Raw genomic sequence first — 19,932 nt, 5'->3', positions numbered from 1 at the left:
GCCTCCAGCAGGGGACAAAGTACTCAAACACATAAGGAGCATTAACATTCAAACCACCAGGTCTCAACATTCAAAGCATTCTTACAGGAGGAGAGATGTGAGTCCAGACAGACAATGGGCAGAACGTTGGCCCTGAGGTGTCTTCTTTGCACTGCCCTGGCAGGAATCTCACAAAGGACCACTCTCCTGCTGCAGCTGCTTAGCCAGACCTGGAAAAGGCCTTTATCACACTGTTACTGAAAGCCATATGTACATGGTATCCTCTTTGCCAGTCGCATTCTTATCCAATCAGGACACCACTTGCCTATGAGTTGGCCAGAGATCCTTGGTGATAGAGATGACTATCCAGTTATAGCCTATGAGATACAATCGGGGACATTTTCAAAATTAGTTTCAGGAGTGCAGCAAGAATCTCTTTGGGGGGTGATTAGCAGAAGCACAGTACATGTGCCCTGGAAGCTGCTACCAGCTACCTTGCCACAAAGAGAGACAAACTGGCCTCCCTGAGAAACTAACTCAATAGAGGCAGAGCTAAGAAATGGAAAGAAATTAGGACAGGTGAGAGCATGTGATGAGCCTCTAGAGGCAAACTGCCTGAAGCATACATTAGGCTTCATCATTACAGGAATCAATAAACAATGTCTTTGCTAACGTAATCTCGGTCACGTTTTCTATCTCAAGCAATTGGACAGGGTCTGGTGAGTACAGACTTTTTTTTTTTTTTAACTTAGTGATCCTAAGTAGTAACAAATCAAAGTGGGTAGGAAAATTGACGTTTTTTCTTCAGAGATTTTTGTCAGCATCCAAGATCAAATCAATGTACTCTCAAATGGGGAGACACGTGGAAACCTGAGAAAGAAAAATGGAATGTGTTGGTGTTAGATCTGTTAGGCAGAATAGGGAGACCGATGACAGGAAAAGAGACTAGAGCCTGGTTTCCACAGACCGGACTGTTTATTCTAAAACAGGGAAGGACAGACACTCTCCCGCGGGAAAAGGAATGCCTGCGTGGGGAAAGGCTGGCGGTGTCTCTTTATAGTGGTGGATGAGGGGTGCAAGCACACCCAGAAGAGGCTAGGGCAGTTCTGCAGTTGCTCTTTCCCTGGTTTAGGATGCAGCCACTGGGCACCAGGGCATTTCAGAGTGCAGGACGATGGTGACTGTGCGTCATGCAGCCACAGGGGGCTAGGGGCTCCGCTCCACATTCTTTGCTCCCTCCCTGTTAGAGTCTGGCCCAGCAAGATCATTAGCAGGAATCCTGTCTTGTGACCAAGGCATTTATTCTATCAGTTAGTAAAATCTTAGCCAGGCCTGTAACAAACTCCTACGTGCATGTTTCTAAAACATTGTTTAAAAAATGGAATTTAGGCATGTTACTTTATAGACTAGATGGAAATTTTTATTTCAAATCTTTGTAGAAAAGTATATGTTGTGGTGGAAGGCTGTGTGTGGAAATCAAGGTGAGAATATGAAAAAAAAACTGGTTATCAAATAACTGCCAGAATATTTGAACTCAATTATGTGCTATGGAATGCAGAATATAAATTACCAAAATTCAGAACTGCAAATATTTCCCAGCCTTTCCCTCAGGAAGTGCACAGCTTCAATTTGGACCTGGTCTCCAAAGGCCCTGCTATTGAGGTTAATGGAGGGAGGAGTGTGGGGTGACTTTGAACTGTGACTACATTATGCAGTTGAAGCCCCTTGAAGAACACTGAGATAAAAAGCATCGGAAGTGGAAATCAGCTCATCTGTCCCAGAGAGGAATGTGGGAGAGGCCATGCTATAATCCAAGAGACAGAATGGATGGCTAGCTATGTGAACCACCTGTGGGACTCTCCAGCGTCAACACACTGTCATTCTGCAGCTGGGAAGGCCCGGACTAACAGGGCTGACTTAGGGTGACTATTGCTTCAACAAAACACCATGATCAAAGCAACTTGGGGAGGAAAGGGTTTGTTCAGCTTACACTTCTACAGCACTGTTTATCACTGAAGGAAGTCAGGACAGGAACTCAAGCAGAGAGGATCCTGGAGGCAGCAGCTGATGCAGAGGCCATGGAGGGATGCTGTTTACTAGCTTACTCCTCATGACTTACTCAGCCGGCTTTCTTATAGAATCCAGGACCACCAGCCCAGGGGTGGCACCACCCAATCAATCACTTAATTAAGAAAATGCTCTACAGGTTTGCCTACACTCCAATCTTATGGAAGCATTCTTTTTTTTAATCAAGGATCCGCCTCTCAGATGAACATAGCTTGTGTCAAGTTGTCATAAAACTATCCAGCGCAAGGAACAAGAATTTGCACAAATAATTTGGGATAACCCTTGCATAGGGTCTTTGGTGGCTGTCTAGGGAACAGCTCTGCAGTGAGTCCTGGAGAGGCAGCAGTGAAATGACGTAGCAAGAAAAGCCACCCAACATATATTTCCTTTGTGCCATATGAATGCATTTATTGAGCTTTGAGATATACAAAGGATATTGGGGCTTAGAAGTTGAGGATAGGATGAATGAGATGGTTCAGCAGGTAAAGGGGCTTACTGCACAAGCCTGACAACCTGAATTTGATCTCTGGAGCCCATGTAAAAAGCCAGATATGAGCCAGGCAGTGGTGGCACACATCTTTGATCCTGGCACTGGGGAGGCGGAGGCAGGCGGATCTCTGTGAGTGGAGACCAGCCTGGTCTACAGAGCACATTCCAGGACAGGCTTCAAAGCTAGAGAAACCCTGTCTCAAAAAACCAAAAAAAAAAAAAAAAAAGCCAAATATGGTCATGTGCATCTGTAATCCCAGTACTTCTACAGTGAGATGGAAAACAGAGACGGGATCATTTTGAAGCTCATAGGCAGCCAACCAAACAGAAACATTTTTTATAATAAATAAATAAATAAATAAATAAATAAATAAATAAATAAATAAATAGATAGATAGATAGATAAAAGGATCCTGCCTTAAAAACAAGGTTGGAGAGGAAAACCAACTCCCAAAGGTTACTTCCGACCTCTATATGTATGTCATAGCGTGTGCACACCCACACTCATACACAGTAGCAGGGATAAACTTGAAACTTTTTCTTTTCTTCTAAAAGTTGAACATACTTGACCAGTTCTCTCACAAATGTATAATCTCTAAGAAGAAATTTAAAAACAAGTCACAAGAGGAAAATCAAGTCTTACGTATGTGAGAGTCCAAGCGCCTGGAAAGATGCCTTGAAGAAGAACCAGGAAGGCTTTGGATGGAGGCAGCACTTGAGCCAGGCCATAGGATGTCTAGTGGGAGGAAAGGGTGAGAGGAGGGAAGAGACAATAAGACATTGTATGTGGTAGTGTGTTGTGGCCAAAACAAGTGCAAACCCTAGACACGAGACGGGGGAGAAAATGAGACACCTCTGGACCCTGGATACAGACGTTTTCTAGCAGAGAGGAGGGTTTGCTTAGGTGAGCTGCGGCTTCATGTGGGAAAGAGCTGAGAAAGGAAAGGCCAAGCAGGGATGGTCCTTGAATTTATAGAGCCAAGAACTAGTTAAGTCCGGCAGAGAAAGGAGTGTGATGGCTGAAGGTGAGACTTAAAGCCACACAGTGTGGGGCCGGCAAGATGGCGCTGCAGAAAGGGCACACCTGCTAAGCCTGATGAGCCGAATTGGACCCCCAGAACATACACGATAGAAGGAGACTCCTGAAAGTTGTCTTCTGACCGCCACACATGCATCACACACACACACACACACACACACACACACACACACACACACGCAAATAAATAGATATTATTTCAAGTATTTTTAAATCAATAAGGCCACATAGCAAAGCCAAAATGTCAGTCGAAAGCATTTCATCTCCATGCACAATCAGGTTTCAGAGTAAAACAGTTTTAAACAGGCAAGTATTACAGAGTGCTCTCCACACAAGCGACATCTTTTTTTTTTTTTTTGAGCATCCCGCAGTGAATGTAGTAGAAATGTGGATTCTAAAGCAGGTCCTGTGTCAGCAGACTCATTAGTCTGTGCCTTCATACAGTTCTGCTCTACTCCAACGGAGAACATTGTGATCTAAGTGGTCATGATTCTCAGGAAGTAAGTTTTTTAAACGATGACATAGTTCTCCCTCCTGCTGCTGTTCACAGACCAAAGCTTGGAGACAGAAATCATTCTCTTGAAATTATACAGATTTATGAGTTTGGTTAAGGATAAAAGTATGGTTCATATTCCCTTGAGCTCTCTCAGAAGTTCAAAATTTTTGAGTATGAAATCTGTAAAGTTGGTCATTTATTTAAATGAAGTCAAAACCCAAGTTAACATTTCAGAATTTAAGCTAGGTATTGTAACACACCTGAAACCCAGCACTGGGAGGTGGAGACAGGAGGATGCCCAGAGTGTGCAGGAAGAGAGGCGATCTGTGGGCAATCTGTGGGCTCCAGGGTCAGCAAGCGAACCTGTGGAGGGGAAAGGTGAGGATGAAAGAGGAAGACGCCTGATATGGACCTTTGGCCTCTACACACACACACACACACACACACACACACACACACACACACACCCTCATGAAACTATAGGCTAGTTTAGATATTTCACTGTAATATCTCATTTCTCTTCCTGTTAGTCTGGGGTATCTTCTAGAGGTAAAACTAATGCTCAGAAATAAATTCATATGGACCGTTAAAAGAAACTACTAGACAAGGTACGTAGTGACTACCTCTCATAGTGATTTCATTAAAATAATGAAGCATCTTTTGCTTGTGGTATAAAAATATCCTGAATTCATTTAATATTTTATTTCTATGTCATAGTGAAATGTTTTCTTTAATATCTGAAGTTCTATGTGTACTTAAAACAGCAGGAGAGGGGCTGGAGAGATGGTTCAGTAGTCAGGATGCTTGCTGCTCTTGCATAGGACCCAGATTCAGTTCCCAGCATCCACATGGTCACTTACAAAGGTCTGAAACTCCAGTTCCAGAAAATCCAATGCTCTCCTTTGGTGTCTGAGGGATCCTGCATACATGTGGACACATACATATATGCAGGCAAAACACCCATAACATAAATAAGAATAAATGAATATTTTTTAAACAGTGAAATAAAATTTTTGGATAATTTGCTTATTAAATCAGGATTTAGGGTTTAGTTGTCCAGTGATCTGATTCCAATTGACTTTTGTTGAATTAACTCACTTTCTTTTTAAATTTGTTGTCGTTTTGTTTTTTGAAACAAGGTTTATACATCCCAGGCTAGGATGGTCCTCCTGTCTTCATCTCATGAGCACTAGGATTACAGGTGTGTACTACCACACTCAGTGTTACTCAGGGCTGGGGACCGAACCAAGGGCTTGGTGCATACAAGAGAAGCAATTTTCCAACTGAGATATCCCAAGCTCTATCTAACCTTGATTTGGTAAAATTAACAGTCATTTTGCTGAACTTCTGGAACCTTGAGGAGTAGCAAACATTGGCACTGAGAAGTCGGAACACAAAAGGATTGAAGACCGCAAGGCAGGGTCTTCCTTTCTGGGACTCTCAAGTAAGACTATTAACCTTGTCTACAGTAACATTACGGCATCTTCCTGCCTCTCTGAGATTTGCAGCTACAGCTAGTCAGGTCAGATGCCCTCAGACACTTGTCATCTCATGTAGCTTCCTTGGAAATATTGGAGGAAAACAGCTTCGCATCCACCAAAGTCCTGCATGGAAGTATTGCAAAAAATGAAGTATGACTCTTTTTTATTTAAAAATTTTCAAAATATATTTTGATCATGTTTTTCCACTCCCCAAACTCTTCCCAGATGCTACCAACCTCCGTACCCACCCAAGTTCAAGCGCTCGCGCCCTCCCTCTCTCTCTCTCTCTCTCTCTCTCTCTCTCTCTCTCTCTCTCTCTCTCTCTTTCAAAATTATCAAAAATAGGAAAATCAAAACAACAAAAACACCAATAAGACAAAATAAAAACAAAAAGCACACAAAAGAACATGGAGTTTGTTTTGTGTTGGCCAACTACCCCTGGGCTTGGAGCCTGCCCTTGGGGGTGGTTGGTATACCCAGTGTTACTCCATTGGAGAAAGCTGGTTTCCCTCTCCCAGCAGATGTCAATTGCAAAGAGCCTCTTGGCTGGCGTGGGACTTTGTGTCCACTTCCCCTTTCCAATGCCCAGATTGAAGTGTGACTTTCAGTTGAGGAGACCATGCCCACACTTGGAGATCCCCTCCATGTTTAAAGTTTGTATTTAAAATGCTCTTTTAATAAACTGCGACTCTTCTTGGAGAAGCCTGTATTCTTGCTCTGGGGTGTGTCTTACTTTCCTTCCAGGAACCGTTTGGTCTTATCTCTCAATCTTTATTAACCCCCAACTCTGTGTTAGACTGGCTAGTCCTAAAATTGTTTTCTTCATTGAAGCCACAAATACTAGTTTAGCCCATAGTGGTGTCCCCTAAAATAGTACAGGAACTCTTTGGTCTGCTGTGAGTGAGTGAATGGAGCTGTGTGTCCATCTCTGTCCACCTGACAAAACTACCTTTCTTTTTTAACTACTAGTATCCCCTTATCTTAAGACTTTAGAGAAAATAGGTGAGAACAAATTATGTGCTCTGGTCTTATTCATGTAAGCAAGAAAATTATATTACTGCCCATTTGTTGTTTTACTTAGTCCTAAGTAAATCATATCAGGACTATTTAGTGGTTGATAAAAATCAAAACAGTGGACATTACAGAAATTGTACTGAGGCAGGAGAATAGGCTGAGAGAGGTCCAGGAAAAACCTGACACAAAGCTGCGGTTAGCATCTGAACCAAACATTTGACATAAGGGAAGACTCTGACTTGTAAAGATGTGTTACAGATAAGACAGCATGGGTAGAAAACCCCATGACAAAAATGTGTGAGAAATCAGTTTCAATCCCTGGCAGCCACGTGACAGCTCACAACCGCCTATAACTCAAGTTCCAGTGGATTCGACTCCCTCACACAGACATGCAGGCCAAACATCAATGCACATTAAAAAAAAAAAAGCCATGTGAGAGAGCCAGTGCTATGCAACTGATACATCAAGGATCACAAGCCTCCCAGCACGCCACTGAGCAGCTAACCTCCCTCCCAGATATGGTCTCCTCCCTCCCCTGAAAGCATACCTTTCTTAATGCGCTGTCTCTTTTTGCTATAGTACAGATTTCTCTGTCCAGTTTTTTCTTCTGGGATGCAGAAACCTGAAAATCCCAGCAAGGTGACCACCAGACTCCAGTATCATCTTTTACCAGTATGAATGACAAAGCATGGATTGTATGTTTCCCAGGAATGAACAGTCATACCTCTTAATTACTATATGATAATGAACAGGTTATAGTATGGTAATGAATAGATTACCATAAGATAATGCCAACACTTACCTGGACTTCACACTGTTGTAACTGGAGACAGAGTTGTGAAAAGGTGGGATCAGTTGCTTTAATTATGCTTTCAAAGCAACAACCTATTTAGAACTATCCCTGAGTGTAATACTGCCTTGATCCTTACAGTAAGATGTTCTACTTAGTCACTTCCATTTCAAGCAGGCTTTCTTTGGTTATGCCTTTTTATTGTAACAAATCAAAATTACAGGTAAGTGACTTGTCAAGGGATGACTCTCTACATTTAAGTTCTAACAAACTGCACATATAGCATTAATGGAACGTACAAAGTACCACAAAAAAAATTAGAGAACTCAAGTTGATTTCAGACAGAAAGGAACACATCTTCCACCGTACCTCTACTTGGCCTCGGCTTCCCTAGATGTGGAGATATCCCCTTCTATGGTCTTTATGGTTTTCTGGAGGACCTGTAAGGTTGGCTCCATAGTCTTGACAAACAGTTCCAGTTCATCTGCGGCTGCTTCTACCGACTTGTTGGCATTATCAGTTCTTAGGGCATCTTGCAGCTTCCTCAAGGCATCCTCTGAAATGGCCTTGGGATGTTCTGGACTTTTCTCGGATGTGGTGGCACCTGGCTGCTCTTTGGTCTCTTCCGTATAGAAGTCACGTAATCGAAGACTCATGATGGGGAACTGTATCAGGAGCGAAAGAGCAGATTCTAGATTCCCAAGGATGTGACTACTGTTCAGCACAGAGGCAACAGCTGGTGTCTGGATAGTTTTGAGCATTTCTTTAGCTGTGTGGTGGGGACCCATGTTGGCACATTTCTCCACTGCAGCAGTCACAGCAGTCACCACCTTGGAACATAAAGGCTCCTTTTGCATTTGTTTAGGCTTTGCATCAAACATCAATTGCATCTCTTTAAAAATTTTAATCATTTGTTCAAAGAAATCTTTAATGTAGCTATCTTCTTTCAGATCCATCTGGAGGATCTGAGTCTTCATTGTGAGGTTAAACAATTCAACGAACTTATTTATGAAGGAAACCAGATCTCGTATGTGAAAGAAGAGTATTTTAGCAGCTTGAATCAGTCTCTCTTTACCCTTTTCTGACTCAGAAGACATTTCTCCAAAAAAGAAATTGAAGCCCTGTTAAGCAAAGCAGAATCCAAATGAAAACTAAAATTGGAGTTGGCCACCAAGAAGAGACTAAAAGGATGCTTTAAATACAAAGATAAGTTCTGACAGGGATGGGAAAGCTCTCCAAAATTGAAGCAGACATGATTCTGGGCTTTAATGGAAATAGTAACAGGAATAATTAGGAATGTAGAACAGGAACACCTTGCTGAATTTAGACCACTTACATGTTAGCTAGCTAGCTGGGCATTAGCAGGCTTGGGGGGTCACTGGAGATCAACCTCCCCTCTCATAACCAGCTTTGGGTCCTGCTTTTAGTTTCCCTGGTAACATATTGACTTTATGAAAGAGAAAATATCACATTTGTCCTTCTTGGAATTGGAAATAGTACAGAAGAGGGAAGAAGCATATAATTGCATCTTAAGATTCAAAATACGCTGGGCGGTGGTGGCGCACGCCTTTAATCCCAGCACTCGGGAGGCAGAGCCAGGCGGATCTCTGTGAGTTCGAGGCCAGCCTGGGCTACCAAGTGAGTTCCAGGAAAAGGCGCAAAGCTACACAGAGAAACCCTGTCTCGAAAAACCAAAAAAAAAAAAAAAAAAAAAAAAAAAAAGATTCAAAATACTGGGGACTGGAGAAATGGCTCAGAGGTTAAGAGCAGTAACTCTTTTTCCAGAGGTCCTCAGTTCAATTCCCAGCAACCACATGGTGGCTCACAACCATCTATCATGACATCTGGTGCCCTCTTCTGGTGTGCAGGCATACATGCAGGCAGGACACTGTATACATAATAAATAAATCTTTAAAAAAAAGATTCAAAATACTGTATGAAAGGAGGAGAGTGGGGTGGCAGGGCTTTGTGAGTGCCCATTAGAAGGCTGTTCAAACTGGGCATTGTGATGCAGGCCTTTAATTCCAGCAGAGGCAGTGGATCTCTGTGAGTTTAAGGCCACCCTGGTCTACAAAGTGAGTTTCAGGACAACCAACGCCAGGTAGAGAGACTATGTCTCACAAAAAGAAACATGGAGCCGGGCGGTGGTGGCGCATGCCTTTAATCCCAGCACTCGGAAGGCAGAGGCAAGTGGATCTCTGTGAATTCGAGGCCAGCTGGGCTACAGAGTTAGTTCTAGGACAGGCTCCAGAGCTACCCAGAGAAACCCTGTCTCAAAACAAAACAAAACAAAAAGAAACATGGGGAGCGGGTCATTTCTTCTTGGTATGGTAGTTTGTAGATCTAGGGTTTTTTTTTTTAACTTATCTTGAATTATTTTGATCTCTTTCATTATATGACTTGGGGGCAAAGAATGAAATCTTTCTGAGCTCTACCTCTGGCCCTGAGCTACATGACATTCTAAACTGCCCATAAGAATGTAAGATTATAAAGATGTACTATTGTCCTTTCCGTAAGGAGTTAATCCAATTGAGTTTGTCAGCCACTTGGATAGGACCCCTTATAACCTCAAGATATAAGATACATTGAAAGTCCTGCTACAAAGATGCCCGGGCACCAGGGAGATGGCCACCCACTAGCCTGGTGACCTCAGTCTGAGCCCAGCACCCCGATAGAAGGAGACAAGGACTCCTGAGAGCTGTCTTTTGACCCCCTCATGTGCCCCTGTAGTAAGTGCATGCCTCCACACCACCAACAATAATAACAGTAACTGTGAAACTGAAAACAACCTTTTTAAAAGAGAAAAATGTGAGAGGAATATTTGATACTTATTGATAAGATATGCTATTATAAAGACAAAAAACTCTGCAGCGGTTTATTATCAAACCTGAGTTGTCCCTTAGAATGTGTAACTTTTATTGCCCCACTTTCTCTCCTTGTTTTGGATACTGACCCAAAGCCTAGTCCTGCTTGCCTTGTGATGTGGTGCCTTCCTGTGATGTGGTGCAGTTTAGCGGAGAAAGCCCTTGTCTCAGCTCTGTGGACGGACAGTCGGTCAGTGTGGAGACGCCACAGAAGCAGGGGCTCCAGACACGCAGAGAACAAGGAGTGCATGCTTGACTCAGCTCACTCTCTCCACCCTTGCATAGCCCATAATCTCCTCCCAGGGAATGGTGCTCCTCACAGTTGGTGGGTCTTCCCACCACAATTAATATAATCAAGATACCTCGCCCCCAGACATGCTCAGAGGCCCTTCTCTAACGTGATTCTAGAACCTGCCAAGTTGACAACACTCAACATCACATCCCTCCTCCTGGAAGCTGTCAAGATTTACAACTTGTTCTCCCTCCCCCTCTCTCTCCATCCATCCCTCTCTATTTTGAACTCCAATAAAATTGTCCTCAAGTTTTCTTCTGAGTTCATTTTTAAATTATTTTATCTCTGAGGCTAAGAAGCCACAAAAGGATCCCACAATGCTCCTTGGTAACATACATAATCAAATACTGTATGCTGTCCCAAGTACATATTCACTTGGAGATGGTGGGTAGGACCCCTCAGGAGCCCTAACAGTCTGGAGACTATCATTCTAACCCGCCCCTTTCCTCTTCATTCCTATCTGGTTTATAATGTCTGGTTGTTGGAGCTTGATAGTGTGCCTAGACCCTCTCCCCTGCCATACCAGAACAAAGAACAAAATAGCATATACACCAGTGGGTGCCAGACAAGTCCTATGATTAGACTGGGAGGTAGCTCCCAAACAAGTCCTATGATTAGACCAGAGGTGGCTGCCTTCAAACTGGAAGGCCCAGGCTAGACTACAGTTGTTGGGCTAACCCCATGACAAGTCTGAGAGATGCATGAATTTGCAGTCTTGCTGGGGACTCATGCATCACTGGTAATTAGGCTCATGCACCTATGGAGCCACCTGCCACCACCAGCCAAGGGCAACTGTGTAGGTAACCAAGATGGTGGTACCCCCATGGGCATAGCCATGGTGGTGCTAATAAAGATAATGATGCCTATGTGGTTGCCTCGGATCTACACTTCATCCAGCCACTGACTCCTCTAGGACCATCATACTTCGTATTTACCTGCACAGACATCTGCTTAGCCATGCCCACACTCTCTTTCCTTCCTCGTTTCCTCCCTTCTTACTTCTTTCACCTTCCTGGAGTCCCACTAGGACAATGCAAACAGCAGACCAAGGCATCATGGGCTTGGACACAAAGACTGCCATAGCAGCAATGACAGCCATTGCCTGTGTCTTCACACTTAGGGCAGTCTCTCCAGAGATCAACTCCTGTCCTGCGGCTGTGGGGATGGACACATTGAAAAGGGTCCCCACACCTGAATGCTTATCTCACATGTCCTATAGGGCCAATCCCTTCTGTGAATGGGGGTTTGAAATGTGGGGGCCAGATGCCAAAAAACAAGATGCAGCAGAAGGGACAGCCTGGGGACAGGGTTCAAACACAACACTGTCCAGGATCTCAATGCCAGACACCTTGTAGGCTCCTGCACATGTTGTGCTCATGTACACTCAGGCACGCGCACGTGTGCGTGTGCACACACACAAAATATAAAAGGAATGCTGAGAGCTGATATGGGGAGAAATAGTCTTCCCCAGGGATGAACCATCTAATTGTTTATCCAATACCAAATGTTAAGCACTGAAATCATATACATACAAGTAACACTAAATGGAGTGAGCAGGTTGTATTTATATATTTAGAGAGAGTGTGTGTGTGTGTGTGTGTGTGTGCTGTGGATATCATTCTGCATAAATAAAACACTGGCCAGTGGCCAGGCAGGAAGTATAGGCGGGACAAGGAGAGAGGAGAATGCTGGGAAGTGGAAGGCTGAGTGGGAGAGACACTGCCAGCCATCTCCATGACAAGCAGCATGTGAAGATGCCGGTAAGCCACGAGCCACGTGGCAAGGTATAGATTTATAGAAATGGATTAATTTAAGATATAAGAACAGTTAGCAAGAAGCCTGCCACGGCCATACAGTTTGTAAGCAATATAAGTCTCTGTGTTTATTTGGTTGGGTCTGAGTGGCTGTGGGACTGGCGGGTGACAGAGATTTGTCCTGACTGTGGGCCAGGTAGGAAAACTCAAATGTAGATGTAACCAACCGTCTTATTAAATAAGAAACACAGAGCCGATTCAGAGAAGAAAGCCAAGAGGTCAGAGCTAAGAGCCTTACCCTTCCTGCTTCAGCCAAGAGAGCTCTCCGAAAAGGAGCTACTTCCTGTGTGTTTGTCTTTATAAAGACTTTCAGTTCTGCCTTCTCATGGGTTGTAAACCCATGCCTCGTCACTGCCTGTCTGTAAAGACTTCCAGGTCTTCTGTGGTTGGGATTGAGATTAAAGGCGTGTGTCTCCAATGCTGGCTCTAATAGCTCTGACCCCCAGGCAACTTTATTTATTAACATACAATTAAAATCACATTTCAGTACAAGTAAAATACCACCGTGTGTGTGTGTGTGTGTGTGTGTGTGTGTGTGTGTGTGTGTGTGTGTGTGTGTACACTTAACAATAGCAGCTAAAGAAACAAGCCATGATTTCAAGAGGGAGCAAGGGAGGAATGCCGGGAGGATAGAGACATTCAGCCACCGAGTCTTCCAGGACCAGTGTGCCTCTGTTAAGAAGATAACAAGTGATGAAGAACAGAACTCCTAACCTGGAAAAAAGCAAACTCCTGTATACAGTTTTGGCTGTATCTGGTTTTGTATCTCCTGAGAAACTGAACACAGCCACCAGCAACAGATAACGGTCCAAATGCAGCAGAAGCCAAAGAAAATGGATCTGGAAGAGTTGATAAGATGGATTCTCAGAGCTATAACCAAGGAGTTACCACCTCTACTGAACTGGTTTTGTTTGGCTTTATAGCACTTTTTAATAAAAGAAAAACTCATTAAAGAACAGAAAATACAGAAACAAGTCTGCCAATTTATTAATCTCTCAAGTTACATTGCTTATGATATCAGCAGATTGTATTGTAGGAAACTGAAGGATTCTTAGAACTAAACCAGGCAGAAGTGGCTATGAACCAGACAGGCAGAGGGACCCAGCAGAGACCAGCAAAGTCTGGAGGTCATCACATTCCACCAGAAGCTTCCACATGAACCCACATGAAAAAGCCCTTCAACAATACTCCTAAACAACAGAGGGACACAGACTTGGGAAGCAAGGTAAGTGATGTGGAAAGTCCTACGAACATTATAATACTCTGAATTGCAAGAGTTAAGGGCTTTGGAATAACGCCAATTGTGAGTAGCCATATGTAGTGAGTGCCAGCTTTGTTTCGAAAGGATCACAGGGCATGCTTTGAAGACACCAGGAAAGGAAGACTTACTGAAAGACATAAGACTGAGTCACTGAGGGAGAGAAACAACAAAGACATTAGTTTTAAGAAGTCTGGAGATGCCATGATGCATGTGTGAAAGTATGTTGCTCATATGGATGATGATATGTACTTTCTAAGCTACGGATGTCATAAAGAGACCCAGAGCCCGGCTTTGAAAGAACGAAGGTGAGCTCTTACTTTAGCTAACTCACAGCACTTGCTTGTACTCCAAGAAGTCAACCACACTTGGATAGACCATGTGTCTCTAAACAGCCTTTGATGGGGACGAGCACTGTTTTTTCTCAGAAATGTCTCAAGTCCACAATGGAATCTTTTGATAAGTGGGAATGGATAAAGTTGATGGTCTGCTTTCTGCTAAAAATTATTAGTGCCTTCCATTAAAAATATTTCTCAGAGGACTTTGTATCAGAAAATGTATCATCGCATCACAATTAACTTAAAAAGTGAACACCGGGGCTTTGATTTGAAGTGAGGCTCAGGACTAGACAGCAGCTGCTCTTCCCACTGCAAAGCTTCTAGCCTTATCTGTATGCTGTCTCCACTCACACGTGGAGAGTGAGGAACCGAGACAGCAGTGCATAAGCTGAGAGAACACTAGTGACAAATCAGAGCCCCCCCCCACGTGTGTGTGTGTGTGTGTGTGTGTGTGTGTGTGTGTGTGTGTGTGTAAAATGTAATATATAATTATTATGGACAAAGCCCAGATCTACATAGCAGTGGTCGCACTGGTATAATGAGTTTGCATGTACTACCCTTCAACCTTCAACCCATCTTCAGAAAGGACAGACCAAGGCCCACCTTACTTTTCTATGACCCACTACCCTTCAACCTTCAACCCATCTTTAGAAAGGACAGACCAAGGCCCACCTTACTTTTCTATGACCCCGCTCTACTATTTCTTCCAATTTAGTGAGAACAAACCCAGGGTCTCATCATCTCATCTTAATGTGCTGAATGTGTATTCCTAACAAGAGAACACTTTCTGAAATGTATCCTATGTTCTTCAAGTCAACACTATTTCAACAAGACCACCTTGGAGAGAGATCAGTATCACAGCATAAAAATTTACTTTGGGTGTCAGCAGACAAGCTTTGAAAATGCCATTTGAATATGTGTCAAAGGCAATAAGAAATTAGGATCAGCAGGATAGCTCAGCGGGTAAAAGTGTGTGCCACGAAGTCTGAAAACCTGAATTCCATTCCCAGAAGTCACAAGGCAGGAGAGAACTGACTTCTACTTCCACGTGAAAATAATCCCTACTATGTTGTTTTTCTACTTATTTATTCCAAGGAAATAACACAGATGATGGAGGGAAAAAATAAACTATCCATACAAACGTCACAACAGTGACATACTTTGAGATTTAATCAATTATGATAAAGATTTGGAATGGTTTATGTATCTAATAAAGTGCTTATAAAATTAGAAATATAGGAAAGTAAATGAGCTAAAGAAAAGGAATTTTATTATTACTACAATTTTACCATTATTATAACTTCCTAAAGATTCTTTATGCACACAGAAAAATTTTCAGGACAACAACAAGCTAAGATAGCAGGATTGCAGATGTCCTTTTCTGTTTAAAAGTCCATAGACTAGTGGGATGGTCTTATATGTAAAATACTCTATCAGTTACTATTTTTAATTTCTCAACATTATATTTTGAGCATCTACCAGAACACAAGTCATATGAGGCTTTCTCTGTGAAGTTTCCTGCAGTCCCCTCAATCTTAATTTCTCTCTTTAAATTCCCATAGCTCTTGGCTGGCAATGCACTGGTGTTTTTCATAAAGTACCCTAAGAAGTTTTATTTGAAAATGTGACCAGCAAGAAATGACAGAGAAATGAGGGACAGGGTGGGTAAGAGCAAAGCATAATGAGTTATATGTATAAATCGCCATAATGAAGCCCATTACTTTGAATGCTAACTTTAAATTTTAATTTAAATAGGCATTTTTAAAGCATGATAAACCAGGTGTGGTGGCACATGCCTTTCTTTAATCCTAGCACTTGGAATGCAGAGACAAGAGGCTCTCTATGAGTTCAAGGTCAGCCTGGCTTACATCAAGAGGCTCATGCCAGCAAAAGCTATTAAAACAAATAATAATAATAATCCTGACACTCAACATCCTTTCTCTTGCAATGTGGTTCTTTTCCAGAAAAACTAAACCCCCTGCATAGTATCATGAAATTAACATTAATTCCCTTCTTTTATATTTCTCCCCCACCCCTTTGAGACAGTCTCATGTAACCTAGGTTGCCTTGAAATCACCATGTAGTTGAGGCTGACCTTGAACTTGAACTCCTGATCCTCCTCTTAAATTCTGGGATTGTAGTTAGTTATGCACGGCTACTCTTGGACTCAAAATCCTGTTTTAACAACCAAACACTCACATCGAACAGAATTGTACCCCCTAGAGCTCAGACGTACACCAAGCAAAGCAGAACTGTATCAGCGAAAGCTGGAGTGAGATGGGACTCCCAGGAGCCACGGGCTCCCCCTGCTGGCTAGCAAGTCCCCAGCAGGCTGCTGCAGGGTTCTTGAGAATGTCCCTTACTTGAGTGGACAGCAGGCTGCAGAATTGGAGTAAATCCCCAAACAGGACTTTTTCACTGGCAGGAAGCACTGGCTATATGATAACTCAGATTTTATGAAATCCCAAATCTGCGATACATAGGTATGTTACCTGTGTTAAACTCACCTCTGAGGCACCTGGTAATGCCACAGTCTTTAACAGGCTTCAGGCAGGTAACTGTTAAAAATGTAAAAAAAGTGGCAGTGAGTTTATGGCCCAGAACCCCTCTGGGGCATAGCATTGTGTCAGTCAGTGGGCATCAGTGATCTTCTCAAATGATATTTCAACCTACCATCTTGAAAATATACTCTTATTCTGAGAAATGTTTGTCTTTTGAGACAGAATCTCACTGTGTTGCTCTGGCTAGCTTGGAACTTGCTTTGCAGCCCAGGTTGATTTTGAACTCACAGAGATCTGCCTGCCTCTATGTCCAGAGTGCCAGGGTCAAAGGCATACCACCATGCCTGGCTCATGAAGAATTTTTAAAGATTCTAATATTGCATAGGTGTCAGTTTTGGATAGTCCTTACGTTTTAAAAAACAATTTGTTCATAGAGGTATAATGACGCTAATATTTTATTTCCTTTTTTAGATCTTAAAATTATTTATTGGAGAGAGGTGAGGTGGTTGTGGGTGGGTACACCATGGTAGGTGTGTAGAGCTCAGAGGACACCTTGCAAGAGCCAGCTGCGTCAAGTGGGTCCAGGGACCAAACTCAGGTTTTTCAGGTTTGTAAAGTGAGCACTGGTACCAACTAAGTCATCTCACAAGCCCTGGGTGAGCAGTTTAAAATTTCAACCACATACACACTAAATTGATATCAGTGTTGCTGTAAACCCAGAGGTCTTTATTGATTTAACTCCAGATACTTGAGAAATACACCTGGTAGACACATATTTAGTGTGGTGGCGAGGAACTGGGGAAATAAGTAATCGGAGTCGAGAGCTAACATCTGAAGGGTCAGGATTCAGCTCAGTTTGTAGAATGGTTGTGTCGAATTCATGAAGCTCTGGGTTTGATCCCCAGCACCGAATATACCAGGCGGAGGGGCACAGGCCTGTAATCACAGCTCATGCGAGCCTGAGGCTGGAGGATCTGAAATTATATCTAGTTTGGGCTACATGAGATCCCGTCTCCAACAGAGACGCAAATCAAACCTGAGTTCTCAGAGAAAGCCTTTAGCTCTGGCTACCTGGAAGGCCTCCTGAGTAGAGTCATACAGGTACTCTGACAATTTCGTTTCATTTTTTCAGAGACTGTAGCTGAACTATGGCTCAGAGTGACTTCCTCTACCCAGAAAACCCAAGGAGGCGGCAGGAAGTGAACCGCCTTCACCAGCAGCTCCTAGACTCCTTGTCTGACAGCTTCCAAGTCACCAACAAGCTGACCGGGGTTCTGAACACCCACTTGGGCTGTAGGCTGGCCTTCATTGAGATGAAAAGAGATGGAACCATCAAAGAAAACTGTGACATCATTATCCAAGCTGTGATACGAATCCAAAAGGAACTGCAGAAGGTTGACGAGGCACTGAAAGAGAAACTGGAGCCAACCCTTTACAGGAAGCTTCAGGACATCAAGGAACGGGAGACAGAGAAGATCGCAATCGTGCAAAGGGTCATTTCTGTCATCCTGGGAGAAGCTACATCTGCAGCCAGTGCAGTGGCTGTTAAGCTCGTGGGCTCCAATGTCACCACTGGCATCATTAACAAGCTGGTCACCGTGCTAGCTCACATCGGGACTTCCCTCCTTGGTAGCATTGGCGTTGCCGTGCTTGGTCTTGGCTTAGATATGATCGTCCGTGCCATCTTGGGAGCAGTGGAGAGGACGCAGCTTCAAGCAGCCATCAAAAGCTACGAGAGGCACCTGGTGGAGTTCAAGGCAGCTTCGGAAAGGTACCATCATGCCATCACTGAGGTCACCAGTGCCGTGAAACGCCAGATAAGATGAAGTCATGGATCCACCACTGGGATAGTTCTGTGCTTCCCTCTGCATCTTGATGCTTATTTCTTTAACTAGTTTCCTTTTCCATATGCCTCCGATGTGGACAGCGATAGAGTAAACAATTGGGAATGCTTGGGTTCTGTGACAACAGCGAGTGCCCACATTGGTTGTACTAGACCCTGAAGGGCTAAGTCTCTATCTGGGAGTCGTCCTCCCCCCCCCCCCCCCGCCTGCTGTCAGAACCATGTGGTATAAATGCATCACAGAGCAGCAGGTGTAGACTACTGTTTCCTTGTTCACTCAGTGTCCTCAAACATCCCATATAATGCAGAGGCATTCCTATCGCCGGTTCCAAACATCCCTTAGGTCTAATGAGACATACTCCTCTGGCTAGACACACACTTACACACTTACAGCCTTCAAGTTAACTGGAAATACTTCCACATTTTTACCCCTAGATTAAATCCAATTGTCTGTAACCTGGAAACGACTGCAACCAACAACATTTTCTCCAAGAATGAAAAGAGGCAATGGATCTGTAAGCTCCTACTAATTACAAAGTGTGACTGGATGGATTTGGAAAAAGATAATAATAAATCTTGTTTCTATAATGCAATTAATATTGACCAACTGTTGTCTATCACTTAGGCAGTGGGACACTCTAGAATACTTTCAAAAGCAAACAAGAAATAAACCCCAGCTATCCATGCATACAATATATTAGGGTGAGGAAGAAGACTCAGTGTCCTTTCGTACTTGTCATTTACCACCAGATTTCAGAAAAAGCCAGAGGCTATGGAAGCCTACTGATACAACTTCATTTCTGGAGATACAGCATTTGTTTTCTAAATCCTTCAACAATTCCCATTGACCCATTTATAGGGTCCACTTTGAAAGTTATTATACTGTTAATGCTGATAATGTTCTTGCTATAGTTTTGTTTTTAAGTACAAAAAAATTCATTGAAATAAAATACTCAGGATATCTCAAAAACCTCTTACAAGTAGGTGAAAATTTTTTAACTAGCCATATGACTTTTTCAAATGTATTATTTTCTATTTTATCACTGGTCTTAAAAATTAGTTTCAATATAACAATTTGGGTCACCTTCAGGTTTTTATTATTATTATTATTATTATTATTATTAGCTGATTGGTAAGTTTTGAACGACTAGATCTTGCTACCGCTGACACTCCAAGAGTAATCAAACCAAGAATTTAATAAGACACCCAGGCGTCATGCCTCATGCCTGTAACTCCATCAGTCAAGACAATGAGACAGGAGGATGGGGAGGTGGAGGTCTACTTATTGAACAGGCAAGTCGGGGCTTCACAGGGATCCTATCTCAAAATGTAAGTGTTTTTTCTACTACAACAAAGCTTAGCTTAAGTATGGGACTGATGTTACACTGTCAGGTGACACACTTAAACATCATAAACATTAATAAACATGTCTTATCAATACTTATGGAATACCTGATATTGAAAATTCCTTTATAACCTTTCTGTAAAGGAAGCTCTGATTGAAAAACAACCAAGCATGAGCTTTACGAAGATTTCATTTAAAATGCTTACCTTTAAGGGGAAAGGGTGGGGAGGAGTGTTAAGGAAGGAAAAGACGGAGACTAGAAAGAACGAACTCCGTGTGTAATGACATCATAAAGGACTTTGGGGTGATGAAAGATCAGTAG

General features: G+C 42.9%; 2 protein-coding genes across 4 annotated transcripts; one reads left to right on the top strand and one right to left on the bottom strand.

Annotated features, from left to right (window-relative positions):
• Positions 1–3,016: 3,016 nt before the first annotated feature.
• Positions 3,017–19,855, bottom strand: C3H12orf60 (chromosome 3 C12orf60 homolog). Of its 3 annotated transcripts, XM_059258720.1 has the most exons (4): positions 19,817–19,855; positions 16,429–16,479; positions 7,725–8,476; positions 3,036–3,271 (listed from the first exon to the last, which is right to left on the bottom strand). In XM_059258720.1, exon 3 carries the CDS (start codon positions 8,450–8,452, stop codon positions 7,727–7,729), a length of 726 nt encoding a protein of 241 aa, XP_059114703.1. In that variant the 5' UTR covers positions 8,453–8,476; positions 16,429–16,479; positions 19,817–19,855; the 3' UTR covers positions 3,036–3,271; positions 7,725–7,726. The 3 variants fall into 3 exon arrangements, with proteins under 3 accessions (XP_059114705.1, XP_059114703.1, XP_059114704.1); XM_059258722.1 differs by lacking the exon at positions 16,429–16,479 and having other exon boundaries at positions 3,017–3,271; positions 19,817–19,840; XM_059258721.1 differs by lacking the exon at positions 3,036–3,271 and having other exon boundaries at positions 7,539–8,476.
• Positions 17,429–18,378, top strand: Smco3 (single-pass membrane protein with coiled-coil domains 3). The gene has a single exon (XM_059258723.1). The coding sequence runs from the start codon at positions 17,571–17,573 to the stop codon at positions 18,246–18,248; it is 678 nt and encodes a 225-aa protein (XP_059114706.1). The 5' UTR covers positions 17,429–17,570; the 3' UTR covers positions 18,249–18,378.
• Positions 19,856–19,932: the final 77 nt, after the last annotated feature.

This window comes from Peromyscus eremicus, chromosome 3 (assembly GCF_949786415.1).
Source record: "Peromyscus eremicus chromosome 3, PerEre_H2_v1, whole genome shotgun sequence".
Classification (NCBI taxonomy): domain Eukaryota; kingdom Metazoa; phylum Chordata; class Mammalia; order Rodentia; family Cricetidae; genus Peromyscus; species Peromyscus eremicus.
This window is presented reverse-complemented; position numbering and strand designations above follow the sequence as displayed.